General features: G+C 34.4%; 1 protein-coding gene across 1 annotated transcript in view; it reads left to right on the top strand.

The window, feature by feature from the left end:
* Positions 1-21760, top strand: part of CATSPERE (catsper channel auxiliary subunit epsilon) — a 186957-nt gene that overhangs the window by 46589 nt on the left and 118608 nt on the right. The window contains exon 7 of the mRNA XM_072733729.1: positions 12865-12942. Within this exon, the coding sequence (XP_072589830.1) occupies positions 12865-12942 (78 nt within the window). The remainder of the gene's footprint in view (positions 1-12864; positions 12943-21760) is intronic.

Raw genomic sequence — 21760 nt, 5'->3', positions numbered from 1 at the left:
CCAGTGCAGCAGGCCACCTCCCCCAGAAGACCAGCCCAAACCCCTGTTCTCACCATGCGTTCCATTGTGGGAGTTTTGCAGGGCCTCTGTTCTGCCAGCAGTGGTAACAGGTCTCATTTCATAAACAGACCAAAGCACACCTAGTTAAAACATCTAGGGACCAAACACTGCCTACCACAGGCAAAGAAAGACTCTGCAGATAATTGGCTTGAAAGATAAAGCAGTCAGGATGAAACAGCAGAGAATATGCAGCATACATTGAAGACATTCCCAGAAGCGCCAAGCCCTGGGGAATAGGAGACATTACATAGCAGGGCACTTCAGGACCTCTTCTTTGTAAGGCCATTTCCCTTAGAACAAGAGACATAGCTAATGTTTCTAACACAGAGAAACAGGCACAGAGATGTAGACAAAATGAGAAGACAGAGAAATTTATCCCAAATGAAAGAACAGGACAAGGTCACAGCCAGAGATCTAAGTGAAACATATAAGTAACATGCCTTGGTAGAGAATTTAAAGCATTGATCATAAGGATACTCACTGGACCTGAGAAGAGTAGAAGACAAGAGTGAGACCCTTAACACAGAGATAAGGAATAACATAGCAGAGATAAAGGGCACAATAAAGAAAATGAGAAACATGCCTCATGGAATGAATAGAGGTTAGAAGGAGAGGAATGAATTGACAACCCAGAAGACAGAATGATGGAAAGTAATCAAGCTGAACATAAGAGATAAAAAAGAATTATGCAAAACAAGAATAGAATTAGGGAACTCAGAGACTCCATAAAGCATGATAACATTTGTATTATAGGAGTCCCAGGAGAAGAAGGGAGAGAAAAGTGGTCAGAAAATTTATTTGAAGAAATAAGAGCTGAAAATGTCCCTAATCTGGGGAAGGAAACAGATATCCAGGTCCAAGAGACACAGAGAACCCATATCAAACAAAAGCAGACACACACCAAGACATATTGTAATTAAGTTGGTGAAATATAGTGGTAAAGAAAAAAAATTTTGAAGGAGCAAGACAAAATAAGTCAGTAACTTACCAGGGAAAACCCATAAGGCTAGCAGAAGATTTTTCAGCAGAAGTATTCCAAGCCAGAAGGGAGTAGTATGATATACTCAAAGTGCTGAAGGGGAAAAATCTGCACCTGAGAATACTCTATCCAGCAAGGCTATCATTCAGAAAAGGTGGAGAGACAAAGAATTTCCCAAACAAAACCTAAAGGAGTTCATGACCACTAAACCAGCCCTGCAAGAAATATTGAAGGGAACACTTTGAGTAGAAAGGAAAGACCAAAGTGAGAGTATAAAGGTAGGAAATACAAAAGCAATAAAAATAAATATTTCTGTAGAAAACCAGTCAAGGAATTCACAAAATAAAAATATGTGAAATATAACAACATATATCTAAAATGTGGGGAGGAGGAGAGTAAAGAATGGGTTCAAATTTTCATGACCATGAACTTAATATAGACTGTAATATGAAGAAAAGGTTATATACAAACCTACTGGTAACCTCAAATAAAAAACCACTAGTAAATATACAAAGAATAAAGAGAAAGAAATCCAAACATATCACTAAAGAAAATCAGCAAACCATGAAAAAGAAAAGGAAAGCATCAGAGAAAATCTTCAGAAACAATCACAAAGTAGAAAATAAAATGACAATAAGCAAATATCTATCAATAATTATTTTGAATGTAAATGGACTAAATGCTTCAATGTAAAGACATAGGGTGACAGAATATGTAAAAAACCAAACGCCTATCTACATGCTGCCTACAAAAGACTCACTTCAGACCTAAATATAACTAGCAATACTTATATTGGACATAATAGACTTTAAAACAAAGAGTGTAACAAGAGACAAAGAAGGATACTGCATAATAATAAAGAGGACAATCCAAGAAGATAATATTAACAATTGTAAATATGTATACACCCAACACAGGAGCACCCAAATACATAAAACCATTAATAAAAAACATAAAGGAACAAACTGATAATACACTAGTAGTAGGAAACTTTAACACCCCACTTCTATCAATGGATAGATAGTGTAAATAGAAAATCAACAAGGTAACAATGGCTTTGAATGGTACATTGAGCCAGATTGACTTAACAGATAAAATGAGTACATTCTATCCTAAAATAGCAGAATACACATTCTTTTCGAGTGTACATGGAACATTCTCCAGAATAGATAACATATTAGCCCACAAACAAACCTCAACAAATTCAAGAAGATTGAAACCATACCATGCATCTTTTCTGACCACAACACTGAAACTAGAAGTCACACAGAAGGAAAAATCTGGAACGAGGTTAAATAGCATGCTACTAAACATGCTGCTAAACAAGGAATGGATCAACCAGGAAATCAAAGTTGCCTTTGGCTCAGGTCATGATCCCAAGATCTTAGGATCAAGCCTCTAGTCAGGCTCCCTGCTCAGTGGGGAGCCTGCTTCTCCCTCTCCCTCTGCTGCTCCCCATTTGTGCTCTTTTGCTCTCTCTCTCTCTCTCTCTCTGTCAAATAAAATCTTTTAAAAAAATACATGGAATAAAATCTTTAAAAAAATACATGGAAATGAAAACACAATGGTCCAAAGCCTCTGAGATGTAGCAAAAGTGGTTTTAAGAGGGAAGATTACAGCAATACAGTCCTACCTCATGAAACAAGATAAATCTCAAATAAACAAACTAACTTTGTATCTAAAGGAATTAGAAAAAGAACAACAAACAAAACCTAAAGCCAAGGGAAAGAAGGAAATAATAAAGATTAGAGCACATAGAACTAAAAAAGAAATAGAATATATGAATGAAACCAAGAACTGGTTCTTTGAAAAAAAATTAATAAAATTGATAAACCTCTAGCCAGACTTACCAAGAAAAAAAGAGAAAGGACTCAAATAAATAACATCACAAACAAGAAAGGAAATAACACCCAATACCACAGAAATCAAACAATTATAAGAGAATTTTCTGAAAAACTGTATGCCAACAGACTGGACAACCTAGAAAAAATGGATAAATTCCTATGAACATAGAAACTACAAAAACTGTAACAGGAAGAAATAGAAGATTTCAACAGAGCAATAATAACTAGCAAAGAAATTGAATCAGTAACCAAAAAACTCCCAAACACAAAAGTCCAGGACCAGATGGCTTCACAAATGAATTCTAATTTACAAACATTTAAAGAAGAGTTAATGTCCACTCTTCTCACACTATTCCAAAAAATAGAAAAGAAGGGAAAACTTCCAAATTTATTGTATGAGACCAGCATTACCCTGATACCAAAACCAGATAAAGACACCACCAAGAAGAAGAAGAAGAAGAAGAAGAAGAAGAAGAAGAAGAAGAAGAAGAAGAAACTCTATGAAAAAATCTACAACAAAGTGCTAGCAAAACAAATCCAACATTACATTAAAAAAATCTTTACCACAATCCAGTGGGATTTATTCCTGGGTTACAGGTGTGGCTCAATATGTCCAAATGAATCAATGTGATACATCACATCAACAAGAGAAAGGATAAAAACAAAGTGATCATTTCAATAGATGCAGAAAAAGCATTTGACAAAGTACAACATCCATTCATGATAAAAACCCTCAACAAAGTAGATTTAGAAGGAACGTATCTCAACACAACAAAGGCCATTTATGAAAAACCCACAGCTAATATAATACTTAATGGAGAAATACTGAGAACTTTTCCCCCTTGTGGGGGTGGTGGGGACAGGAAAAGACAAGGATGTCCTTTCTCACCACTTTTCTACAACATAGCATTAGAAATCCTAGCTACAGCAATCAGACAACAAAAAGAAATAAAAGGCATCTAAATCAGTAAAGAAGTAAAACTTGCACTATTTGTAAATGACATGGTACTATATATAGAAAACCTAAAGGACTCCATCAAAAGACTGCTAGAAATGATAAATGAATTCAGTAAAGTCACAGGATACAAAATCAATGTATAGATATCTGTTGCATTTTAATACAAGAATAAGGAAGCAGTAGAAAGAAATTTTTTAAAAATCCCATTTACAGTTGCACCAAAAGTAATAGATAACTTGGAATAAATCTAACCTAAGAGGTGAAAGACCTGTACTCTAAAAACTATAAAACACTGATGAAAGAAATTGAAGATGACACACAAAAAAAGGAAAGATAATACATACTAATGGATTGGAAGAACAAATATTGTTAAAATGTCTATACTACCCAAAGCAATCTGCAGATTTAATGCAGTACCTATCAAAATACCAACAGCATTTTTCACAGAACTAGAACAAAGAATCCTAAAATTTGCGTGGAACCACAAAAGACTCTGAATACCCAAGGCAATTGAAAAAGAAAAGCAGGGATGCCTGGGTGGCTCAGCAATTGGGCTTCTGCCTTGGGCTAAGGGTGTGATTCCAGGATCCAAGATCGAGTCCCACATCGGGATCCTTGCAGGGAGCCTGCTTCTCCTTCTGCCTATATCTCTGCCTCTCTCTCTGAGTCTCTCATAAATAAATAAATAAATAAATAAATAAATACATACATACATACATACATACATACATACATAAAATCTTAAAAAGGAAAAAAGCTTGTAGCATCATAAGTCTGGACTTCACGTTATATTACAAAGCTGTAGTAATCAGAACAGTATGGTACTGACACAGAAATAGACACATAGATCAATTGAATAGAATAGAAAGCCCAGAAGTAAACCCACATTTATATGTTTAATTAATATTCAACAAAACAAGAAAAAAAATCCAATGAGAAAAAGACAGTCTCTTCAACAAATGGTTCTGGGAAAACTGGTCAGCGACATGCAAAAGAATGCAACTGGACCACTTTCTTGCACCATACACCAAAATAAACTTAAAATGGATTAAAGACTTAAATGTGAGATCTGAAACCATCAAAATCCTAGAAGAGAACACAGGAGGTAACTTCCTTAACATCGGCTGTAGCAACTTTTCTAGACATATTTCTTGACACAACAGAAACAAACTAAAAATAAACTATTGGGACTACATCAAAATAAAAAGCTTCTGCATAGCAAAGTAAACAACAAAACTAAAAAGTAACATACAGAATGAGAGAAGATATCTGCAAATGATATATCTGATAAATGGTTAGTATCCAAAGTATATAAAGAACTTCTAAAACTCAACACCAGAAAAACAGATAATCCTATTAAAAATGGGCAGAAGTTCTGAACAGGCATTTTTCCAAAGACATACAGATGGCCAACAGATACATGAAGAGATGTTCATCAGTTACCATCACAGAAATGGAAATCAAAACTACAATGGGATATCATTGTATATCTGTAAGAATGGATGAAAACCACACATAAACTACAGATGTTGGTGTGGATATGGAGAAAAAGGAACACTCAAGCACTATTGGTGGGAATGCAAACTGGTGCAGCCACTGTGGAAAATAGTATAAAGTTTCCTCAAAAAGTTAAAAATAGAATTCTCCTATATCCTAGCAATCACATTGCTGAGTATTTACCCAAAGAATACAAATATTAATTCAAAGAGATATATGCACCCTTATGTTTATAGCAGCATTTTTTACAATAGCCAAGATATGGAAGTAGCCCAAGTGTCCATCAATTGATGAGGGGATAAAGAAGAGGAGATAGATAGATAGATATAGGTAGATAGATAGATAGTAGATAGATATAGATATAGATATAGATAATTTAGCCATAAAAGAAGAATGAAATATTGCCATTTGCAATGACATTTCTGGAAGTAGAGAGTATAATGCTAAACAAAAAAAGTCAGAGAAAGACAAATATGATTTTGCACATGTGGAATTTAAGAAACAAATGAGCAAAGGGGAAAAAAGAGAGCAAAGGAAGAAGTTAAGAAATAGACTCTTAATTACAGAGAATAAACCGATGGTTATCAAACAGGAAGTGGGTGGGGAAATGGGTTAATTAAGGGGGATTAAGGAACGCACTAGTGATAAACACTGGGGATGTATGGAACTGTTGAATCGCTATATTGTATACCTGAAACTGATATTACATTGTATGTTAACTAACTGGAATTTAAATTAAAAACTTAAAAATAATAATAAAATAAAAACTTAAAAAGCCAAAAAAAAAGTTTTTAACACATGGATTAAAGAATGATTACAAGTATGGTAGATACATTGAAAACTTAAAACATTGAAATAAGGTGATAATATTTGGAAATTAAAGCCCTATAGATAGTTTAGTTTTTGCAAAGGAATGCTTTAGGGCAGCCCGGGTGGCTCAGCGGTTTAGCGCCTGCCTTTGGCCCAGGGTGATCCTGGAGACCAGGGATGAGTCCCACGTTGGGCTCCCTGCATGGAGCCTGCTTCTACCTCTGCCTGTGCCTCTGCCTTTCTCTCTGTGTTTCTCATGAATAAATAAAATCCTTAAAAAAACAACAACAAAGGAATGCTTTACTATAAAGGTAGTAAATTAATAATAATAGGTATTATAATTAATAAACCTCCTAGTATACTGAAGCCTCCATAAAATCCCAAGAGGACAGAGTTCAGATAGCTTCCACAGTTGATGAACCATGGAGATTTGGGGAAAGTGAGCACCAAGAGAGGGCATGGAAGCTCCTCGCTTTCCCCAGACCTTGCCTTCTGTATCATTTCCATCTGGCTATTCCTGAGTTACATGTTTATATTATAAGCCAGTAATTTCTCTTCAAATTCTGGATCATCCCATGACTCCTACACCCAGGGAAATGTTGAAGAGGACTCGACCAAGAGCCTGAATGAGAAAGGAATTCCCAAGAGAGAAGCTAAGGACAAGGCTTTTGCTCATTTCCCGATTGTTCCTGCTCAGCCTGAACTGGAAAGTAATTCACAAAGGAGAAGTGAAAACAGCACATTTTCTCTGGCTTTCTGTTTTTTTATTTCCTTGCACTCCAGTATGTGGTTCCTGAGAGTGATGAACTGGAGGCTGGCAAAACTATTGTCTAAGTTATAGCCTTGGAGCCATTCAGCTGAAGCATACAGAAGTAATGTGCCAACACTTCAAGGTTTGAAGTGTAGGCCCTGCTATGGAAGCATGATAGAGGATATTGGTTCCCCCAGCTCTTGCTGTTGTTCCCATCCCAGGGAGTTGCTGTCTGCTCCCCTCTGCCCAGCTCCCCAGCAAGTGCCTCAGCAAAATGCACAAATGTACATAATTTTTAAATTAACATAATTTAGATAGTGTGTTTTCCTAGCATGTGAAAGATAAACAAACAACCTCCTATAGTAGATCAAAATAGTTGAATGAGCCCATGTGTCCATGTGTACCCTTATCCTAAATCAAATAGATGTTATAGAATTTATTAAAGGTATAACTATAACCATGAAAAAAAGCAAGAGAGTGTTTATCAATGGATAACCTTAACATAGAAAATAGAGGAAAAATTCTAGGAGTTGAATACATATTACAGACCCAAATAATGTAGAATAACGTCCACCTCACTTGAAATATAGAAATGCTTTTAGAAATGTGTGGAGAATGCTAGCATACACTTTTATATTAACAAAGGTACATGTGTGTCAGAAATAAGGAATTTAAGGCCAGAGTTATAATGTTGAATTTGGAACTAGGAGTATTAGAATATAAGCCCTACTAAATGGGGATGATGTTTTGTTGTATGCATGGGATAGAAAATGAAGACCAACAACCTATGAGAGAAGGAGGAGTTGAGGGATGCCTGGGTGACTCATTATTTGAGCATCTGCATTCCGGCCTGGGCATGATCCCAGAGTCTGGGGAGAGAGTCCTACATGGGGCTTCCTGTGAGGAGTTTGCTTCTCCCTCTGCCTGTGTCTCTGCCTCTCTCTGTGTATCTCATGAATAAATAAATAAAATCTTTTAAAAAAGGAGGCATTGAAACTTATCCCCTAATATGATACTAGGATTTATAAAATGTCTGTAAAGTGGGAAATAGTAAAGTTTCATCACTGGCTTACAGTAATTCCAAAGAAATGATGCATCCTTTGGGGCTATAAATGGACAAGGAGTAAGCTACATGAAGTGTCAGGTAGATGTCCAAGTTTAGTAGCCCAAGAGGTTGAAGAACCTAATGCCAAGTAATAAACACAAAAATGCAAGCAATGAAACACATAGTGCCCTGTCAGAGGTGACTGCAAAATCCATTTCCAAAAGTATAGAAGAGTACAGAAGATAACCAGGAGTATAGAAGATTTTCATAGAAAACAAACCCTCAAAGTAAAAAATAACCTCAAAGTTAAAGGTATAAACCACAAAAAACACTCTGGAATAGACACATACAATGAGGAAAGTTCATACTATTGAAAGCTAAAAATGAGAACCATCTGAAAGGCTATTTAATCCATGTTTAAAGTATTCAAAGAGATAAAAGAAGGAATTGAAGTAAAAAACAATTACACAACATTCAGAAATTGAAAAACCTCTCACTAAAATTTCTTGAAAAAATAGGCATCTGAAAATAAAAATTCAATGACAGTTTCAGCTATATGCTGATACAGTTGAGAAAATTGGAGAATTAGTGATTTGGAATAGGAATCCTGCAGAATACAGTGCATAAAAGTGAAGAGGTGAAACTGGACATAACAGATAGACTGAGACATAACAGATAGACTGAGACAATTTATCATCCATATAATAGGAGTTCCAAAATGGAAATAAAATGAATTGGACATAATACCAAAAGAGATGATTATGGAGAATTCTTCACAATTGAAGACATGAGTACTCAGATTGAAAAACTAAAGTACAGGATGTAGTAAATGATGGTGAGCCAATGTATAATATGCTAATAAATTTAAGCATTGACAATCAAAATTTTTCAATAATGATTTTTTATTTTTTTTATTTATTTTTTTAATAAATTAATTTTTATTGGTGTTCAATTTACCAACATACAGAAAAACACCCAGTGCTCATCCCGTCAAGTGTCCCCCCCAGTGCCCGCCACCCACTCCGCCCCACCCCCCGCCCTCCTCCCCTTCCACCACCCCTAGTTCGTTTCCCAGAGTTAGGAGTCTTTATGTTCTGTCTCCCTTCCTGATATTTCCCACACATTTCTTCTCCCTTCCCTTATATTCCCTTTCACTATTATTTATATTCCCCAAATGAAAGAGAACATACACTGTTTGTCCTTTTCCGATTGACTTACTTCACTCAGCATAATACCCTCCAGTTCCATCCATGTTGAAGCAAATGGTGGGTATTTGTCGTTTCTAATGGCTGAGTAATATTCCTCAATAATGATTTTTTAAAACAAAAAGCTAGCCAACAAAAGAGTGGAAAATGAAGGGGGACTTGGGTTTGAAATTGTTGAAGGTCCTTATAAGTATTCAGAATAAGGATACTGGATTAACTTTGGCCTACATTAAATATGCATGTAAAAATGTAAGACTGTCCATTAAAGTCATAGAAACAAATATGTAATTTCTAAGAAGAAGAGTTCTAGAAGAAGAAATTTTTAAATGCTAACAGTTTAATAGGAAATAATGAAACATGAAATAAAGAGAAATTAAAACAAAATATAGAGACACAAAATAAGATTTTCAAAATCATTTAAGTTAAATTAGTAATCAAATTTGTGATTGGATTAAATTCACCCATTAAATGACCAAAACTCCATTAATCTGATTTTAATAAAAGCTACCTAGTTAAAATAAAGAGTAACACAAACTTTGAAAGGAAAAGAATGCAAACAGGTTAATATCAAAAGGAAACTGGTGATGATATGAATGTCAAATAAAAAATATGTAAACCCCCAAAACATTAAGAGGCATAAAAAGGGAAATTATTTCATGATAACAGAAAAATCTACAAAGAGGAAAACGATGATATCATCTGTGCTTAACAATATAGCACCTAGTCATAAAGAAGATAGAAAGTTGTCTCAATTTGTTTACTGAATCCAACACTACTTACTTACTTAATTAATTAATTTAAAAGGTTTTATTTATTCATGAGAGACACAGAGAGAAAGGCAGAGACACAGGCAGAGAGAGAAGCAGGCTCCACGCAGGGAGCCCGATGCAGGACTCGACCCCAGGTCCCCAGTATCATGCCCTGAGCCAAAGGCAGGCGCCAAACCGCTGAGCCACCCAGGTGTCCCTCCAACACTACTTTATTTTTTTTTATTTTTAAATTTTTATTTATTTATGATAGTCACACAGAGAGAGAGAGAGAGAGTGAGAGAGGCAGAGACACACACAGGCAGAGGGAGAAGCAGGCTCCATGCACCAGGAGCCCGACGTGGGATTCGATCCCAAGTCTCCAGGATCGCGCCCTGGGCCAGAGGTGGGCGCCAAACCGCTGCGCCACCCAGGGATCCCCAACACTACTTTATACCAAAAGCAGACAAAGAGAAAGTTAGGAAAGGAGAGAGGGAAGAAAGCATAGACTAATATCCTTGTATACATACGTGCAAAAATTCTACACAAATATTGGCAAGTGGAGTTCAGCAATATACTAAAAGAATACATTTAAAAGGGCCAGCATCTTCCGGAATGCAACATTAATTCAATACCAAAAAAGCTGACAACAATATTCATTCCATCAACACAATAAAGAAGAAAATAAATTATCACGTAGTAAATTTAAAAACTGAATAACCATTTCTAAAGAAAACATCAAGCAAAATAAGTTTAGAAGAGAACCACTTGACTCTAATAAAGACATTAATATTTCAAATAACAAAATGACTATTATAAATTAACAAATACATCTGACTCAACTAAAATCAGGAACTGGACTAATGTACTCGGTATCATCATTATTATTTAAAGTTGTCTTGAACATAATAGTGTAAATAATAAGACTAGAAAAAAGCACAGTATTACAAATTTATAATAGCAATGAAGACTATAAAATACTTACAAATAAATTTAATAAGAAAGACACAGAACCTGTAGCAAGAGCCATTCTCAAATTTTGTTGAATGAGGGACACTGGGTGATGTATGGAACTATTGAATTACTATATTGTACAACTGTAGAATATTATTTAGGCCTTATAAGGGTTGGCACTGGAGAATTTCAATGATGTATTATACTTGCATTAAAAAATGTGGGAAGTGTGTATAATATTTTTTTAAAGACTTTATTTATGAGAGAGAGAGAGAGAGAGAGGCAGAGACACAGGCAGAGGGAGAAGCAGGCTCCATGCAGGGAGCCCAACGTGGGACTCGATCCCGGGACTCCAGGATCGCGTCCTGGGCCAAAGGCAGGCGCCAAACCGCTGAGCCACCCAGGGATCACCCAGAAGTGTGTATAATATGATCCAGTTTTGTTTTTAAAATTCTTAAAAAGGCTTTTTAAAAAAATACATGTAAATATGTACTTGTGTACATGTCTGCAAACACATAGTGTGGAGAAAAATAGGGAAGGATACATATTAGGTATTTAAATAAAGTTATATAGATAGAGGCTTCATAAGGGAAGGGAATAAAAGGAGAAATAAAGCCATGCTGTAAAAGGGAAGGAAGGAAAGGAAGAAGGGACGGAGGACAGCAATATATAGGGACAATATAGAATTAAGGCAAAGAGATGAACTAGGATAAGTAGGAATGTCATGTAATTATAAAAGGAATAAAATCTTCATATACGTGTATATATATCCACATAACCAAAACATAGATCAAGACTTTATAAAACATATACATGTAGAAGTTCTTAACATAAAGAACTTCCACAAAGTAATAAAGACTATCCAATTTAGAAAAGTGGAAAATAAGCAAGAGAAATAAACAAATATTTCATAAGACAGGAAATACAAGTGGAACTTGAACATATGGAAATATGCTCAAACTTTTTTATAATGAAAGAGATGCAGGTTAAAAGTGCATCAAAAGTACCATTTTTCACCCATCAGACTGGAAAATTATAAATGTGACAACACATGATGTTGGGAAGGCTGTGAAGAAGAAAGAAATCTCATACATTGCTGATGTGACAGTATATTCGTGGAACTGCTATGAGTACAATTTAGCAGTATTTATGAAAATTACAAATGTATATGCTATATATTCCAAGGTACAAAATAGTATATACATACACAAAATTGCTCATTACAGCATTGATTATAATGGCAAAGGATTGAGAACAAATGTTTATTAGTAAGTTACTAGTTATTAGTTATAATTTCCATAATTTGGAACAATATGCAGTGGAAAAGTTAATGAGAATATGTAAAGATCTCTAAGATCTTCACTTTAAGTGAAGAATATCATGTTTGAAAAAATGTGTTTAGCATACTTACGTTTATATAAAAAGAAAAAATGTCTTAATTAGTTATGCACAAAAATTTTACAGAAATATAAACAAAACTTACTAATAGTAGATTCTTGTGGGATGTGGTGGGCTTGTGGGGATTAGGTAATGGAGTACAGGGTGGGAGAGACAATTTTCACTTTAGGTTTAATATAATTTGTTTTTAACTATTTGAATAAATTGTATATTCAAGAAAAATACTAAAGAAAACAGATCTACATATATTGAAATGACCATGGCATACAAGTGACAAAAGCATGTTTAGAAATAACATGCATCATGTGATTCCTTTTTTTGTGAAAAGTGTGTAGGTGAGCGGTTGCTATGTGTGTCTAATTATGATTATAGAGAAAGAGATGTGGATTCAGAGTCTTAACATTGGTTACTTCAGGAGTGTAGAAGGATATTAACTCTTCTTTCATAGGTCTTTGATTTGTTTACTTGTTAAAAGCAGCACATATCACTTTTGATTTTTTTTAATGGGATAATCAAAATTTTTTAAATAAATAAAAATATTTTTATGGTTATGTTTTGCCACAAACTAATGAAATTTTTCCAAAATGTAAAGAAATGCAACCCTTTTTATTTTGTAGGTTATTGTTATATGGATATATGATCCAGAAAATGCAGACACCAATGAGTTGCTATGGAATGCAAATGAACCTTCACTAGTAGGTGGAAACATTGTTATTATAATCACAAATAAAATAATATGCTATATTTCCTTTTTAAGGGGTTTGAATAATCTATTTTAAGTATTCCAGAGCTAACTAAATACACCTTAATTATCCATTACCTTTAGCCATTGTAGTGATTTTGAGCTAGGGCTTAATCTCCATAATTATAAATATCTTTCTATTGAATTCTATTGAACATTGTCCATACTTTTTATGAACTGCATTAATCATGTAGATGCTAACCTTCAAAGTGCCTCAAAGGTGTTCCTTGAGCATCTATCTTGAAATTATCCTTCAAAAATCTGTCTAGTCCCTTACTGAATTCTTTACCACTTGGAGACTAGCGAATTTCGTAAAGGTGCAGCACAGCAGATAAATACATGTGGTTTTCAACCTATGATGGTTTGACTTACAGCTTTTTTATTTTACCATAGTGCAAAAATGATATGCATTGGATAGAGACACTGCTCTGAACTGGGACCTTTTCCCAATCCAGCTGGCTAGCAATACGTGGTGTGATACCATAGCATGACGCTGGGTGGCGGCCGTGATCACAACAGCAAACAGTACATTTAAACTATTTTTGCACCCATACAACCATTGTTTTCACTTTTAGTACTGTATTCAATGATTTACATGAGATATTTAAGACTTCATCATAAAACAGACCTTGCGTTAGATGATTTTTACTGCAAAACACTGTGTTTTGAGCACATTTAAGTGATATTCGGTAGGTTAGATGCATTGGTTACATTTTCCACTTAGGTTTTTTTCCATTTATGATGGATTTACCAGGACATACCCCATCCTAATTCAAGGAAGATCTGTAAGTCCTTTATCTTATTTGTTATAAATTTAACTCTTAAGATTTAAGTTCTGTCTTCTGTTACAATTAAAATGTATTGAAGAGAAACATAAAATGGGCTGTTGTCTTATGAGACTACTTAATGAGTCAGTATCTGATTTTTGAATAGCATGTACATGCCTCTTGATAATCAAATTCACAAGAGATAGACTAATAAAATCAGAATGACAACCTATCAATTAATTGCTTTATTTGGCAAGTGGCTTTTAGAGGAATACAATTAATTGTAATTAAATCCTTTAAGCATTACTGTTACTTAATTTCTAATCTTTCTAAATAAAAATAAATACATTTTAACATTATTTTTTTTCGTGCATACCTAGTACTTTGCTTTTTATTTCATGTGCACTCATGACCATGTCATTTCCATAAAACCTTTCTATACCTTTCAGTTACCAACAGCAGTCTGGATTCTTAAGACACTTAACATGGTACACAAAGCCCTGCATATTCTGCTTCTGCTACTCATCCCTGGCCTCAGTTGTCCACATGTCCTGTCCTCAGCATCAGTACTCTGCTGTTTTCTTGCACATACCTGCTGTTCCATGTCTCTCAGTCTTTGCTTATGCTGTTCCTTCTTTGGTAAATTGATCATTCCCTTCATCTTCTCATGTTTTCCATCTCAAGTCAGGTATCACTGCCTCGAAGATGCTTGCCTTAACCATATCAAGATTTCTTCATATGAGTAGTTTAAGGGCATTATTTTAATGCTACAGTTTTCATAAATCACCAACAAAACAGCTCTGGCAAAATTTAAATTGTCTGTTTGGGCTTTTATCACCCAGTATGTAACATGACTGACAGATACTCAAATCATAATTCCACACTTTACTCTTCATTCTCTTCCCGAACCATCTCTGACTTTGAACTCTAAATATCCCCTTATCTTTAATTCATTCCTGCATTTTATCCCATCTTTGAACCTCACCTCATCCCTATCTCTCATTAACTTCCTCAGTGAGCCTTATCCTTGTGCCCAAAACCCACACCAGGGAAAAGAGGACCAGCAGAGGGGTGCAGCTCAGAAGTGAGATACAGAATAATTTATTTGTACAATTTGGTTCAGAAACATTTAAAAATTCAGGGTTTTATTTTGAGGGTTTTTTTCTTTACCATTTTAACTGTGAGTTATAAAGAAAGAAGCATAAAAGTTTAGTACAGTTTAATGAATAATAGTAATTAGCCACACTAACAATAGTACAGAAGGCCCCCCCACACTAACATGTACAGAATAGTACATGTGCCACTCACATGAACATAATTTCTGCCCGCACCTTAGAAGTAATTGATAGATATAATCCCTCTGTTCCTTCTGAAGGTAACCATTATTCTGAATTTTAGGATAATAGTTGCTCTTCTTTTATTTTTAGTTTGCCTCATGATTCCTAAACAATGCAGTTTAGTGGGTTTTAGTTTTGTGTTTATTTTTCTGTTTTCTATAAATGGAATCACGTTTTATATATATTGTGCACTTGCTTTTAGGGGGGTCAACTTAATATAAGATTTATTTGTTTTGTAATGTACTTACAGTTTATTCATTTTTGTTCTTGTATGATTTTTCAACATTTCAACATTTTTTATCCATTCTACCAGTTGATGAATTTTGGGTTGGTTTATGTTTTGTTCTGTTCGTAATGAGTATTGGTTTCTGTTTTTGTTCAGCTTTAATGAGATGCAAATTATATATAACATTATGTAAGTTAGATGTAACTGTTGATTTGATACACTTATATATTGTAAAATGATTACCATGGTAGGATTTTTTAACATCTTTATCACCTCACATAATTACCATTTCTTTTCAGTGGTAGGATTATTTAAGATTTACTCTCTTATCAACTTCCAAGTACTTAATACTGTATCATTAATCATACTCATCATGCTATACATTAGATTCCCAGAATTTATTCATCTTATAACTGGAAGTTTATACCCTTTGACCATCACATCCCCATTTTGCTCATCCCCTCAGACCTTGCAATCACCATTCTACTCTGTTTCTATGAATTCAGCTTCTTTAGATTCCACATAAAAGCACATCATAGAGGGATGCCAAGGTGGCTCAGTGGTTGAGCATCTGCCTTTGGCTCAGGGGTTCCAGGATCAAGTCCCAGATAGGGCTCCGGGCAAGGAGTCTGCTTCTCCCTCTGCCCATGTCTCTGCCACTCTCTGTGTGTCTCTCATGAATAAATGAATATAAAATCTTTTTTTTTAAAGCACATCATGGAGTATTTGTCTTTGTCTGACTTATTTCACTTAGCATAATGCCCTCAAGGTCCATCGATGTTGCAAATGAAGACATTTCCTTCTTTTTATCGTCAAATAATATTCCATTGTATATAAATACCACAACTTCTTTATCCTTTCATCCTCTGATAGACTGGTTGTTTCTATATCTTGGCTATTGTAAATAGTGCTGCAATAAACATAGGGGTGCATGGATCTTTTTAAAATACTGTTTCTATTTTCTTTAGGTAAATACCCAGTAGTGGAGTTACTGCATCATACGGTATTTCTCTCATTAATTTTTTGAGGAACCCCCATACGGTTTTCCACAGTGGCTGCACCAATTTATAGTCCCACCAACAGTGCACAAGAGTTCCTTTTTCTTCACATCCTAACACTTGTTATTCTTATCTTTTTTTATTTTAGTCATTCTGACAGGTGTAAGGTGAGTCATCTTTTCATGTACCTGTTGACTATTATTTTCTCCCACTATGTAGGTGACCTTTTCATTTTGTTGATTTCTTTTGCTGGTGCAGATATGATTTATTCTTTGCTTTGTTGTAGTGGATTATACTGATTGAGTTTTTGAATGTTGAATCAGCCATGCATACCTAGAATGAATCCTAGTTGGCCATACTATATGACCATAGTATATAATTCTTTTTATATATTGTTGGATTCTATTTGCTGTTGTATTTCCATTTAGTTCAAAAAATTTTTAATCTTTAATTTCTTTTGAGTCTTTTCCTTGATCAATATGTTATTTAAAAGTGTGTCAATTTCCAAGTACTCAGGGATTGTTCAGTTACTTTTCCATACTGACTTCTAGTTTATTCTATTATACTCTGACAACATATTTTCTATAATATCTATTCTTTTTAAAAATTTACTTTTTTAATTCTACTATAGTTAATGTACAGTGTTCTGTTAGTTTCAGCTGTACAATATAGTGATTCAACAATTCTATACATCACTCAGTGCTTATCATGACAAGTGCACTCCTTAATCCCCATCACCTATATCACCTCCCCTTTGATAATCACCAGTATGCTCTCAATAGTTAAGAGTCTGGCTTTTTGCATGTCTTTTTTCCCTTAGATCATTTGTGTTCTTAAATTTCACATATGAGTGAAATCATGTGGTATTTGTCTTTCTCTAACTGACTTATTTCACTTAGCATTATACTTTCTAGGTCCATTTATGTTGTCACAAATGACAACATTTTTACAGCTGAGTAATATTCCATTGTACACATATTCCACATCTTTATCCATTCATCTATTGATGGATGCTTGCTTGGGCTGCTTCCATATTTTGACTGTTGTAAATAATGCTGCAATAAATATAGTGGTGCATGTATCTTTTCAAATTAGTATTTTTGTTTGCTTTGGTAAATACATAGTAGTGAAATTGCTGGATCATATGGTAATTCCATTTTTAATTTTTTGAGAAAGCTCCATGCCATTTTCCACAGTGGCTATACTAGTTTTCATTCCCACCAACAACAGTGCACCAGAGTTACTTTTTCTCCACATCTTCATCAACACTTGTTGTTTCTTTAATTTTAGCCATTCTAACAGGTGTGAGGTGATATTTCATTGTGGTTTTTTAATTTTCATTTCTCTGATGATTTGTAATATTAAGAATCTGTTGGCCATCTGTATGTCTTCTTTGCAGAAATATCTTCTTCCTATTTTTTTTAAAGATTTTATTTATTCATGAGAGACAGAGAGAGAGAGGCAGAGACACAGGCAGAGGGAGAAGCAGGCTCCATGCAGGGAGCCCGATGTGGGACTCGATCCGGGTCTCCAGGATCACGCCCGGGCCTGAAGGCGGTGCTAAACCGCTGAGCCATCCGGGCTGCCCCTTCCTATTTTTTAACTACTGTTTGGGGTTTTTTGGTATTGAGTTTTATAAATTGTTTATATATTTTGGGTACTAACCCTTTCTGAAACACATCATTGGCAAATGCCTTCTATTCAGAAGATTGTCTTTTTGTTTTGTTGATTGTTTTCTTTGTTATGTAGAAGCTTTTTATTTTAATATTGCCCCAATAGTTTATTTTTGTTTTTTTTCCTTGCCTTAGGAGAAATACTAGACAAAAGTTATTATTGCTGATGTCAAAGATATTGCTGCCTGTGTTCTCTTCTAGGATTTTTATGGTTTGAGGGCTTACATTTAGGTTCTTTTTTTTTTTTTTTAAGATTTTTATTAATTTAATCATGAGAGACACAGAGAGAGAGAGAGGTAGAGGGAGAAGCAGGCTCCATGCAGGTCGCCTAACGTGGGACTCGATCCTGGGCCTCCAGGATCACGCCCTGGGCTGAAGGTGGCACTAAACTGCTGAGCCACCTGGGCTGCCCTCACATTTAGGTTCTTAATCCATTTTGAGTTTATTCTTGTGTATGGTGTAAGAAAGTGGTCCAGTTTTATTCTTTTGCATGTAGCTGTCCAGTTTTCCAACACAATTTGTTGAAGAGACTTTTTCCCATTGTGTATTCTTGCCTCCTTTATCATAGATTAATTGATCATATAATTGTGGGTTTATTTCTGAGCTCTCTATTATATCCCATTGAACTATTATGTCTATTTTTATGCTTTTACCATACTGTTTTGATAACTACATTTGTAATATACCTTGAAATCTAGTATTGTGATAATGCTAGCTTTATTCTTTCTCAAGATTGCTTTGGCTATATAAGGTATTTTGTGGGTCCATACAAATTTTAGGATTATTTATTCTAGCTCTGTAAAAAATGCTGTTGGTATTTTGATAGGGATTTCATTACATCTGTAGATTGCTTTCAATAGTACAGACATTTTAACAATATTTGTTCTTCCAATCCATGAGCATGGAATATATGTCCAATTATTTGTGTCATCTTCAGTTTCTTTCATCAGTGTTTTATAGTTTCAGAGCACAGGTCTTTTCCCTCCTTGGTTAAGTTTCTTTATAGATATTTTATTATTTTTGGTGAAGTTGTATATGGTATTGTTTTCTTTCTCTTTCTGCTACTTCATTATTAGTGTATAGGAAAGCAACATATTTCTGTATGTTAATTTTGTATCCTGAAACATTACTGAATTCACTTCTTAGGTCTAGTAGGTTTGGCGGAGTCTTTAGGGTTTTCTTCTCTTTTCTTTTTTTAATCAAGTAGGCTCCACACCCAGCATGGAGTCCAATGTGGGACTTGAACTCACAACCCTGAGATTGAGACCTGAACCAAGATCAAGAGTCAGACACTTAACCAACTGAGTCACCCAGGAGCCCCTTTATGGAGTTCTCTCTATATAATATCATGTCACCTGCAAATAGTGGAAGTTTTACTTCTTCCTTATCAGTTTGAGTGTCTTGTATTTATTTTTCTTGTCTGATTGCTGTGGCTAAGACCTCCAGTACTATATTCAATTAAAATGGTGGAAAAGGACATCCTTGTCTTATTACTGGTCTTAAGGGAAAAGCTTTCAGTTTTACACCATTAAGTATAATGTTAACTGTTGATTTTTCTTATGTGACCTTTATTATGTTGAAGTATGTTCCCTCTTAAACTACTTTGTTAAGGGTTTTTATCATGAATGTTTCTTATACTTTGTGAAATGCTTTCTTCTGCATCTATTGAGATGATCATTTGGTTTTTATCTTTTCTCTTGTTGATGTATCATGTTGGTTGATTTATGAGTATGGAACTACCCTTATATCCCAGAAATAAATGCCACTTGATCTGAGTGAATGATTTTTTATTAATGTATTGGATTTGGTTAGTTAAGGATTTTTTGCATCTGTGTTCATCAGAAATTCATCAGTAATTCTCTTTTCTTGTAGTGTCTTTATCTGCTTTTGGTATCAGGGTAATGCTGGCCTCTTAGAATGAATTTGGAAGCTTTCTTTTATATTTTTTGAATAGTTTGAGGAGAAAACATACTAACTCTTCTTTAAATGTTCACTAGAATTCAGCTGTGAAGCTATCTGTCCCCAAACTTCTGTTTGTTGGGAGTTATTATTATTATTATTGATTCAGTCTCATTGATGGTTATGAGTCTGTTCAAATTTTCTATTTCTTCCTGATTCAGTTTTTGGAGGTTACATGTTTCTAGGAATTTATCCATTCCCTCTAGGTTATCTAATTTCTTGGCATATTTCTGAGGTATCAGTTGTTATTCCTTCTCTTCTCTTTCCAGATTTTTTTCTTGTGATTGATTTCTAGTTTCATAATGCTGTGGCTGGAAAAAATGCATGGTATGATTTCAGTATTTTTTAATTTGCCCAGACTTGTTTTGTGGCCTAACATGTGATCATTCTGGAGACTGTTCAATGTTCTCTAGAAAAGAATGTATATTCTACTGTTTTAGGATGAAATGTTCTCTATATACCTGTTAGGTCCATCTTGTTGAATGTGTCATTCAAAGTCAGTTTCCTTGTTGATTATTTAATGATCTATTCATTGATGTAAGTGGGGTGTTAAAGCCCCAATTGTTAATGCCAATTTCTTCTTTTAATAGTTGCTTTATGTAATTAGATGTTCCCATGTTGGGTACATAAATTATTACAATTATATTCTCTTGTTGTATTGTTTCTCTTATCATTATGTCATGTCCTTCTTTGTCTCTTGTTACAGTCTTTAAAACAGTCTATTTTGTCTAATATAAGCATTGTTACCCTGGATTTCTTTTCACTTCCATTTGCATGATAAATGCTTTTTTCATCCCTTCACTTTCAATCTGCGTATGTCTTTTAGGTCTGATATGAGTCTCTTGTTGGCAGCATATAGATAAGACTTCCTCATTTCATCACCCTGTGTCTTTTGTTTAGAACACTTAGTCCATTTGCATTCAAAGTAATTATTGAAATGTACGTATTTTTTTGTCATTTTGTTACTTGTTTTACAATCATTTTTGTAGTTCTTCTCTGTTTCTTTTTTCTCTTCCTTGCTTCTCTCATGGTTTGCTTCTTTCTTTAGTGATATACTTGGATTCCCTTTTTAAATTTTTTTTTGCATATATATTACTGGGTTTTTAAAAATGTGTGGTTACCATTAAGTTTGTGCACAAAACAGTCTCTATATAACAATTTGTGCATAAAAAACACATTTTGTGCATATAACAGTGTGTATTAATTTGATGATTGCTTAAGTTCAAACTTATTCTGAAAGCACTACATTTTTGTACTTTTCCCTCTACATTTTAGGTATATAGTGTCATACTTTATATCCTTTCATTTTGCAAATCCCCTGACTGATTTTTATAGACATACTTAATTGTACATTTTTTGTGCTTCCTGCTTTTCTTACTCCTGCTTATGTTCTTTCTTTTCTATTCAAAGAACCCCCTTTAGCATTTTGTGAGGCTGGTTTAGTGGTAATGAGCTCCTTTAACTTTTATTTGTCTGGGAAATTGTTTATCTCTCCTATTCTGAATGAGAGTCTTGCTGCAATAAAATATTCTTGGTTTCCGTTTTTTTCTTTCAGCACTTTGAATATGTCATGCCACTCTCTTCTGGCCTGCAAAATTTCTGCTGAATAATCTGCTGATAGACTTATGGGGTTTCCCTTGTATGTAACTGTTTTCTCTTACTGTTTTTAAAATTCTCTAAAACCACTTTTTGTTATTTTCATTACTATATGTCATTACTATGTGTCTTTTTTTTTTTTTTTTGAAAAACACAACACAGTTAATTTATTAAATGAATTTTTTTTTCTTGGTCATTTAACATTTATCAGCACT

This window comes from Vulpes vulpes, chromosome 13 (genome assembly GCF_048418805.1).
Source record: "Vulpes vulpes isolate BD-2025 chromosome 13, VulVul3, whole genome shotgun sequence".
Taxonomy (NCBI): Eukaryota; Metazoa; Chordata; class Mammalia; order Carnivora; family Canidae; genus Vulpes; species Vulpes vulpes.
This window is presented reverse-complemented; position numbering and strand designations above follow the sequence as displayed.